This window comes from Haplochromis burtoni, unplaced genomic scaffold, assembly GCF_018398535.1.
Source record: "Haplochromis burtoni strain Fernald_Lab_line unplaced genomic scaffold, NCSU_Asbu1 Contig_156, whole genome shotgun sequence".
Classification (NCBI taxonomy): Eukaryota; Metazoa; Chordata; class Actinopteri; order Cichliformes; family Cichlidae; genus Haplochromis; species Haplochromis burtoni.
In genome coordinates this window covers 1,061,119-1,070,798 of record NW_024582517.1, presented here as the reverse complement: position 1 = coordinate 1,070,798, position 9,680 = coordinate 1,061,119, and the positions used below count along the sequence as shown (strand labels likewise).

Sequence of the window (9,680 nt, the reverse complement as noted above, 5' to 3'; positions counted from 1 at the left end):
ATTAGGTGGATCATGACGTGGTCAGAAAGTCAGAGTGAAGCGCGGGGCACCGCACGATAGGCCCCGCTGATCGTGCTGTAACAGTGGTCTAATGTCCTCTCCTCTCTGGTCGGGCATTTAATATACTGCTTGTATTTGGGAAGCTCATGGCTCAGATTGGCTTTGTTAAAGTCCCCAAGAGCAATAATGAGAGAGTCCGGGAATGTCCGCTCCATGTGCAGTATCTGCTCCGCGAATGCGCACTGAGCTGCCTGCGCATCCGCATCTGGCGGGATGTTATCATTGGAGGTGAGCGAGTTGGAGTCCAGAGTAGAGTGAGTTACAATAACCTAATCTGGAGGTCACAAAGGCATGGATACGTTTTTCAAGGTCTTTGTACGGTATTAAACGTTTGACCTTAGAAATTTGGCGCAATTGGAAGAAGCCAGATTTAACCACAGAGGAAACCTGTTTATCCAGCTTAAATGAACTATCCAGGCAAACACATAGATTACTTACAGTGTCTGTAAGAAAGAAAACAAATGGACCAAATCGGGCAGCTAGCTGATCTCGTGGACTGTGACTATCAAACACCATAATCTCAGTTTTCTTCTCATTTAAAATGAGAGAATTGGCAGACAGCCACTCTGTGACCTCTTTCAAGCAGTCAGACAAACGATTCAATGAAGCTGGCAGGTCAAAAGATAATTGGAAATAGATTTGAATGTTGTCAGCAGGCCCCCTTATTTAGAGGTAGAGTCATCTCATTTTCCAAATAGCTTCATTGTCTTTAATTTAACTGCTGACCCCCCCCCCCCAAAAAAGAACAAACAAACAAACAAACAAAAAACTGTGTACAAGCCAAACATCTGGAAAGATACTATGAAGATCACATTGTTTAGACATCTTAAAAATTGTATCAGAGTAAAATATGTAACATATGCACAATAAAAAGAAATAATCACAATGTATTGTGTCAACTCCAACAGATTTCAATAATTATTTTACTCCACAAAAAGAGAGAAACTTAAGATGGAAGAAAACTTTATTGTAGAGTCAGAGTTCAAGTAGTTTCAGGTAGTTCTCTATTCAGTATTACAGCAGGTTTTATGCGAGTAGTTCTACATTTATCCTTATTGCCGAAATGTATTTTCATTTATTAGCAAACAAGTTACTGTGCATTTGTGTGCATGCACATATTTGTAAAGTCTTCACTCCATCACTGGTTTTCTGAAGTTTTTTCCAGCAAAGCGAGCCTTGTCTCCCAAATCCTCTTCAATTCTGTAGTGAGAGAGATTCAAAATTAGTTCTGCTCTTTAATTTAGTAAGAGGTCTTTTCATCACACTTAACATTTGATACAAAATTTACTTTCAATTAACTTTTAAATTTACTGTTGCCATCTTGACTGCAAAAAGCCGTTGTGATGACGATGGGTGGGTCTCACTTTTAAGCTGCATACTCATTGGCCAGTGAGTGTGCTGGTTCATATCACAAATAATGACCCAAGACAAGTGACTGAATGCAAAAACTCAGCAGAAACATGTTTATAGAGGTCAAAACACTGACTTCTGTAAACACACTAAAGCCATTTTCCCATAGACTTCTATAGGAGCAGAAATATTTTTTGCAACCACAACTAGCGCCACCTGCTGGCCTTAAGATAGAATCCAGGCTTAACCTCCTAGGACCCACATATGTGGACATCATATTTTGGGTTGTCTAGACCAAAATACTACATTTTGCTCTACAAGGGCCTGAAATCCACTTACAAGGACATTATACTGCCACTGTTCTATCAAAATTTAAAGCAAATGTCCTCATATGTGGATCTCATTTTTCTCAGAAACAAAAATCAGGTAAAAACAAATGAAAAACAAACACATAATCCTTTGTTTTTACATTAATCAGGTCCCAAACAACTCAAATAGCAAAGAGGAATTAAAAATGCATGCCATGAAAGAGTTCGGGTCTTAGGAGGTTAAAGCACTTGTTCATGTTTTACACTTTTTATGCTCATTTCAGAGAAGCATGATAAAACTTGTGAGTTGAGTAAAGCTCACCTGAGAATCTGGTTGTATTTTGCCAAACGCTCAGAGCGGCAAGGAGCTCCGGTCTTGATCTGAGTGTGTCAAAGCATTGTTTATTTTAGCATTTATAATACATGTGTTCAAGTTGTATTATTATAATTAGGATGGACTTTCATTTATATACTGCTTTTCTACTCTTCTCAAAGTGCTTTAAAGTCAGATTTAACCATACATTCATACAGTGCTTTATTCTATACACTGCAAGCACATCATCTATCTAAAATCCACATCCAGTTTAGGAACACTAATCCCCTTCTCACAGATACGATAAGGCATTTGGATTCTAGACAAAGAAGTGTCATTTTATGTTCTAAAAAGTCAAACCTTTACATCAAGTATTACCTGTCCGGTGCATAAGCCGACCACCAAATCTGCAATGAAGGCGTCTTCAGTTTCACCAGAGCGATGGCTCACCATCACACCCCAGCCGTTCTGCTGGGCCATCTTACACCTGCGGAGAGCAACGACATTTTCCTTAAATTCTACATGGATGATGCAATTCCAACAATTCATGACTCTTTTCTCACTCTTTTCACTTTCTTCTTCCCTCCTCTCTTCTTTGCATTTTAAGGTCTACCAATGACGTTATCATTCGATTGCTCTGGTTAGCATTGGCTTGTAGCATCATCAGCACTGTCACCAGATTAAAGCTTAGTTGGGATATTTGGGCAACTTTTAGGGTTTCCATGAAAGGAAACATGTTGGGAAGATTTGATTACACTTACAGTACTTACAGTTACTTATAGTAACCAAGGGCATAACCACATGTATGCTGAAGAGAGAGAGAAACCCATAGAACCAGGTCACGAAAGCCTGTCCTACTTAAACAAAGAAATTATTTTCTATACTTTGCTGTACCGACAAAGTGATCATGATACGTATTTCACGCAAAATGAAGCAAAAAGTTTTTTGTAAAATAACATATAAAGCTGTCCTCAACTCAAGCAACATTACAGTCACGTCACCCACACCTTAAAATCTAATACTTATATAAACATTTGTATGAGTTTCAAAGGTTCACTTACGCCCTCATGGATTCTGTAACTGTGCCAATCTGATTGACTTTAAGCAGCAGACAGTTGCAGGCCTTCTCCTCCACAGCCTTGCTGATGCGATTAGGGTTAGTCACAGTCAGATCATCGCCAACAACCTGGATGTCTGTGCTGCCAGTGAAGTTGGTCCAGGCTGCCCAGTCATCCTGGTCAAATGGATCCTCAATGGACACCACTGGAAGGACAGTTAAACAACATTACTATAACTTGTGATACTTTAAAACCTAATAAGTCCAAGACCTATTAAAAGAAGTCCTACAAGACAAGAAACACCAACAACACAATCTGATTGTTGCACTTCTGCAATTCCATTCAATAGAGGAATATTGGAAATGTAGCTTTAAGTTATTAAGTTAATCGATTTTATTGGAATTTTTAAGTAGTAATAAAGAGGCCAACATCCAGCAACCATTGCTGCTGTATACAAATGGCACATTCAGTCAATGCAAATGTATCAAATCCACATTTAACTGATCATTAGGAAAAAAAACTAATTATTTGAGTTCATCTGAAAACTGTTGTGCTAATTATAGAAGCAAAAACTTTGCTTACTTTAAAATGACTACTTACAACTCGGATTATTTGCAAAAAACAAGACAGTTTCGGGATTTTACCTGGATAATCCTTCACGAAGCTCATGTAGAGATCAGCCAACTCGTCGGGTGTGATGTAACGACTCGGGTCATCAGGTGACTTGAAATCCAGGTCATATTTTCCATCCCTGTAGAATTCAGATGCTGCTACATCCATGCCAATCACAACCTCATCTGTGTACCCTGCTTTAGCAATGGCCTCCTTCAGCAACTCCAGAGCTGCAAGGTTAAACATCACATATGAACAAACATGTTCATTATTTGTTACTGAAGGAATATTCTCGTATAACTTGTGTGTAACTTCTTTTACACGACATTATATATTTAATAAGACACAACAGAAATACATCCTTAGCACAAATGTTTACCTTCCTGATTTTCCAGAATATTTGGAGCAAAGCCACCTTCGTCACCCACATTAGTGGCATCCTGGCCATATTTCTTCTTGATGACACTCTTGAGATTGTGGTAAACCTCGGCTCCAATGCGCATGGCTTCTTTGAAGGTGCTAGCCCCGATGGGCAGGATCATGAACTCCTGCATGGCAAGCTTGTTGCCTGCATGAGAGCCGCCGTTGATCACATTGAAGGCCTGATGAATGCAGAGAATGGAAAAATAAGGCATGTTAGAATTATAATAAGAGGTTTACTGAAAGGTCAACTGAATGAAGACAGGCCAGCAAATTTATGCGTGCCATCAGATAAACAAAGTCTCACCGGCACAGGCAAGATGACCTCTGGGTTTTCTGCGAGGTCAGCAATATGGCGATACAAGGGGACTTCTTTTTCTGCTGCACCAGCTTTGCAAACAGCCAGAGACACACCTAGGATGGCGTTTGCTCCAAACTTGGCTGTTAGTTGTAAATGAACAAAAAAAACCAAAAACATAATTTATAATTATTTTAAATGTAATAATATTGCATTAGTAATAAAAAAAAAATCAGGATGAAACACCTTGATTCGTCTCACATTGAAATAAATGGATCTAATTTGACTGTAAACGCTTAATGACAATCATCTTTAAAGGTGCAATATATATAACATACTCGGTTTTTTTTGTAATTGTTGCTGGGTTCACACCCCGAGTTCCTTTCCCTAGCCCCTAGGACTGCAGGATGCCAGTAGCCAGAGCAGAGGACATCATAAGATGGGTATACTAAATTTTAATAAGTGTTGCGGAGCATCTGGTGACGTCGGGAGAAGGATGATTTCCAGTTTCTGTGTCGCAGTTATAACACGATGCATGAGGGGAAGAATAAACCTACCATTACTGAATTTCCTCAGTGGGGGACAATAAAGGATATTTCCATTCTATTCTATGCTCGCTACATAATCCTCCTATCCAGTGGTCATTTGCAAAGGTCTTAAACCGCTGTTGCATTAACCTTTTATGGGCACCTTTCTTTAAACTCGACTGATAACAGGTTAAAATAAAAGATTCTTTTTAATGTAATTTTGGACTGAGGGGACAAAGACTGCACATTCACTCACTACTCCATCTTAAACACAGCATTTGAAAACCTTTTAGTGTAACTAGAAGAAAACAAAACTGTTCTCATTGGAACAGTTTTGCAATTCTGCTGATTAGATGCTTCATTTGTTTAACATCACCATTAAAGGTATGAGAAATCTGTCATCAAGCAGACATTTATGAAGACTATGCTGTAGTGTACATAATAGTACAGATGCTTCTGTCACTTACATTTGTTCTCTGTGCCATCCAGGTCAATCATCATCTGGTCAATTCTCTCTTGCTCAACCACAGACACATCCTGAGCAGACAGTAAGATTCACATTAGCATTTCATCATCGATGGAAACCCTTCCAAAGGTTACTTAGCATACATATTAGAAAATGCAGACACTAAATGATCTTACTTGGCCAACAAGTGCAGGAGCAATGGTTGAATTAATGTGCTCTACAGCCTGTGAGACTCCTGTGAAGGACACATTAGAGATTATTTTATCAAAATATTATGGGCAACCCTTGCAATCTCAATATTAAAGCCATAGATTTAGCAGAACGTGCAACTTTTGATTCTAAAATTCATACTTTGACACAAAGAAAGAGATGTTTGCGTAATTAACTCTGTTATTTCCCCATAGTCAGTGTTTTAGCGGCTATTTTAAAATCAACATGCAAATCATCAATACTGAAATGACAGCATGCTTTACAGACAGCCCACCATGCACACTGATCGACTATTAGATGGACACATTTTTATTTTAAATTAGAAGGACAGGCAATGGAAACTCACTAACCCTTTCATATCTGGCAAAGAGAACAAGAGAGAGAGAATGGTGAGTTGTGATAACTCATAGAAAGACAAAAAAGAAGTCAATATTTAAAGTATTTTTCTTAAAAAATGAATTATACTTTAAGTAATAAAGCTTCTTTATTAAAAAACAAAAAAACAAAAACAAACATGTTTCAACAATTTCATGAAATTAAATAAAGGAAATATGTACAAACCTTTCCCAAGGTAGCGAGACTTGTCGTTGTCCCTGAGCTCCAAGGCTTCATAGATTCCTGTAGATGCCCCGCTTGGTACAGCGGCCCTAAACAAGCCTGGGAAAGGTACATGCAAACGGAAGCATGACAGAAGAATAAAAAATGTCTAAATAATAATAAAACAAACAAAACAAAACGTGCATAGATAACCACATCATAAGGACAATTTAGGTAATGAACACTATTTTAACTACAAAAAACAAAAACTGGCCCAGAAGGCACATTTAGGCCTACCCTTGTCAGTGTAAAGGTCAACCTCTACTGTGGGGTTTCCACGAGAGTCGAAGATCTCTCTGGCGTGGATCTTAACGATGGACATGGTGCAGGACCTTGAGAAGAAACAGAGCTGCACTTGTTAATATCGGACAAAAAATAAAAGCTGTTGTAAATGTAATAAACATACAACAAAAAATAATATGTACGTTTCTATTTGAATTATTAAAACATGTCTCCCGTACCTCTTTCACTCTCTCCCCTCTGCGAAGCTCTCAAACAAAAATATCCTGACCTAGCTGCAAGCTTAAAAGCGCCAACATGCATGCTAGTATGCTAATTGGATTAGGCCTCCTCATCTGATTAATCAGCTGGAAATGGTTGCGTCTGTCACAGCAAGGTTGAGCTTGAGTTACAGTTTGTTTGTGTTGATGCAGAAAAACGTGAGGGACTTCAAGGTTTTCATGAAGAGTAACAATGCTATCGTGATTACACTGACTCCTTTTTTGTGCCAATACTACCCACATAGACGTGTTCAGTAATCTTTTCCATTTGCTTAACAGATAAATAAGCCAAAACATAATGAGGATTACTAGAAACTCAGTAAAGAAAAACAGAAAACACCAAAACAACAACAAAACATTAGAGAAACAGCAATTTCTGTTTTAGCTCCCCAATATTATCCAATTCTCTTAGTAGGAACAGAAGCGGCAACTCTGAGAAGTCCTCCGTTCTTGCTGTCTGTGCCTTAGGATAACAGGGTATCTATGCCCACTGATCTGCCACTGCCAGTTATTCCTGATGAGATGGGTTTTTAAGTTGTTTTTTGTGGACTCATCTTCAAATAGCAATATCTAGAGACACACTTAAATCTTTGTAAGTCAAATATCTGCCGCAATGTCTTCAGGAATATGCAATTTCAAAAGTGTAGCAGAATTTCAAAATCATGCTCTGAGGCTTGAAAATTCATTCATTTAAGCATAAAGCATCGATCTAAAGGCTTATCCAGCAGGGTCTGATAAAGACTTCATAATGGATTTGCATTATCTGATTTGCTTAATAAACTGCTCCATGACCTGGATGACTGAGAACCTCTGCAGACTTCATGAAAAATAATGAGGAATAAAGGTGGTCATACCAAATATTGACTTTCAAGCTCATTAGAATTGCACAAAGCCGTTTTTACCTTATGTACCGTGTGTCCAAGCATGCTCCAAATAAATCACTGCAACCATTTTATAGAGAAATATTTTTTAAAAAGCTATAAACACTATATTTGATCTTTTTGGCAAAGAATATTGATATTTAATTAGCATGAATATATAAATCTTTTACATTTTAACATCTTTTCTTACATGACTTCTATTAATGCAAAATATAATGATTGTAAAGGGACACATACTCAAGGAAATCTGAGGTTAAGCTTAAAAGTTGGCATTGTGGAATTAAAAACTGAGCCAGTAAAGGTGGTTGAATGGGAAGATACAAACCCTCAGTTAAAGATAAACACATAAATGTAAACTAAACGCAGAGTGTATGAATGACTTTTTTTTTAATATTAAACGGACCTCGATCGTAGCAGCAGCGCTGCTGATGGGGATGGTTGACAAATATCAGCTAGCTAAACTTTACAGAGAAAACGAACTATTAAACAAAACCTACCAAAACGGGCAATTACATTAATTAATCGTGGCCCAGAAATAATTACCTTGACAACAGATGCAGAAAACTTTGAGTCTGTGGGAGAGCAAGAGAAAAACTACCGGGTACAGTGGGAGCGAGAAGAGACGAAGAAGAAGAATAGTGCCTATGTGCGTGCTGCTGCCCCTACAGTTTCCAATGTGAACTACAACCCCATCAGCTTCTACAGTAGCCTGTGTAAATCTTGTAGGTAAAAATGTCTGTGTTGCAGACTTTTAACAGGAACCATTCTATCTATCTGGACTGAAAATCAGTTGCAACAAGTTTTATGGAGCAATGAATCCAAATTTGAAATTTTCAGTCTAAATTGTTGTCAAATTGTTATCATTGTTGTTGTTTTTAAATGTAATTTCTGGTTAAAGAAGTCAATTCATCATTTGTTATGGTAAGCAATATAATAGATCTGTAAATTTTAAACAACATAATTCCATAATTTAAGTGCCATTTCTTGCATTTGCGCCACCCGACTTTTGGATACAAACGCATACAAACTGCTTGTATCAGTGTGTCTGAATGGGTGAATGAGGCGTATTGTTTGAGTTCTCTATCAGGGTAGAAAAGTTCTATATAAGAACCAGTCCATTTACCATTTACTGTTTGCATATAGTTGCAATTTAAACTGGCTTTTATGTATTTTAAAAAAAATACATGTTTCTTTAAAATGTTACAAAATGATGTGATCTAAAAAATATTATTATCACACTTATCGATGAGTGACAAAATAAAGGAAAAATCTAAACCTTTGACCCTAAAAAAGGGATGTGGCAGTTTGTTCATGCAGTAGGACACATTTTTCTGGGATGCTTGGGTCCAGTTCTCTGCTTTGACAGAAGAGTAACTGCAAATCAAAACAAGATTCTGAGAGTAAGCTGCTTTATCCTGTCATGGAATGAATCTACCCTGATGGGAGTGGCCTTTTTGTGCAAAGCTGTTATGCACTCATCTGTATTTCATACGATCCCACTTAGTGACCTGTTTTTGTTGTTATTTCAGATTCTCCCCAATTCTGATCAAATGACGGGTTACTTATTCGTTCATCTTCTTTTGTGTAATGACACTTTTGCGCATCACGCCCTTGATGCCGCACCCTCAGGCTTTCATATCAAGTTTCATTTAAGCACTTTTGGCTCTGCTGTTCTTACCTAGCACTCATAATCTTGTGATCGGAAAACATAACATGTGGGATCTTACACTAGTAAATTTGTCATGTTTCCTGTTCCCTTTTTGACAAAACAATCTGCATTTTCTTTATAAGATTTCACAATACTTGATAATGGCAGTCAGTTTTTTGTTTTTAAAGACAGACAGGAAACGCTGGCAAAGACAGCAGAGGAATGGCATGTGGCAAAGGCCCAGCTGGCTGGCTGGCTGGGACTTGAACTGGGGTCTTAGCTGCTTTTGCATCCTAATCCAGTTAGACTCTAGGTTTCCCCTAGCAGCTTTTCTTTTTGTACATCTACAGTGGGGCAAAAAAGTATTTAGTCAGCCACCGATTGTGCAAGTTCCCCCACTTAAAATGATGACAGAGGTCAGTAATTTGCACC

The 9,680-nt window shown here is 38.0% G+C and overlaps 1 protein-coding gene across 2 annotated transcripts; it reads right to left on the bottom strand.

Moving 5' to 3' along the window:
* Positions 1–1,006: 1,006 nt before the first annotated feature.
* eno1b (enolase 1b, (alpha)) lies at positions 1,007–8,283 on the bottom strand. Of its 2 annotated transcripts, none has more exons than XM_005932260.3 (12): positions 8,144–8,283; positions 6,457–6,551; positions 6,184–6,279; positions 5,589–5,647; positions 5,414–5,483; positions 4,429–4,562; positions 4,081–4,303; positions 3,734–3,931; positions 3,093–3,294; positions 2,410–2,518; positions 2,041–2,099; positions 1,007–1,260 (listed from the first exon to the last, which is right to left on the bottom strand). In XM_005932260.3, the coding sequence occupies exons 2-12, from the start codon at positions 6,539–6,541 to the stop codon at positions 1,191–1,193; spliced, it is 1,305 nt and encodes a 434-aa protein (XP_005932322.1). In that variant the 5' UTR covers positions 6,542–6,551; positions 8,144–8,283; the 3' UTR covers positions 1,007–1,190. The 2 variants fall into 2 exon arrangements, with proteins under 2 accessions (XP_005932322.1, XP_042080886.1); XM_042224952.1 differs by lacking the exon at positions 8,144–8,283 and adding an exon at positions 6,681–6,971.
* Between the last annotated feature and the right edge of the window lie 1,397 nt (positions 8,284–9,680).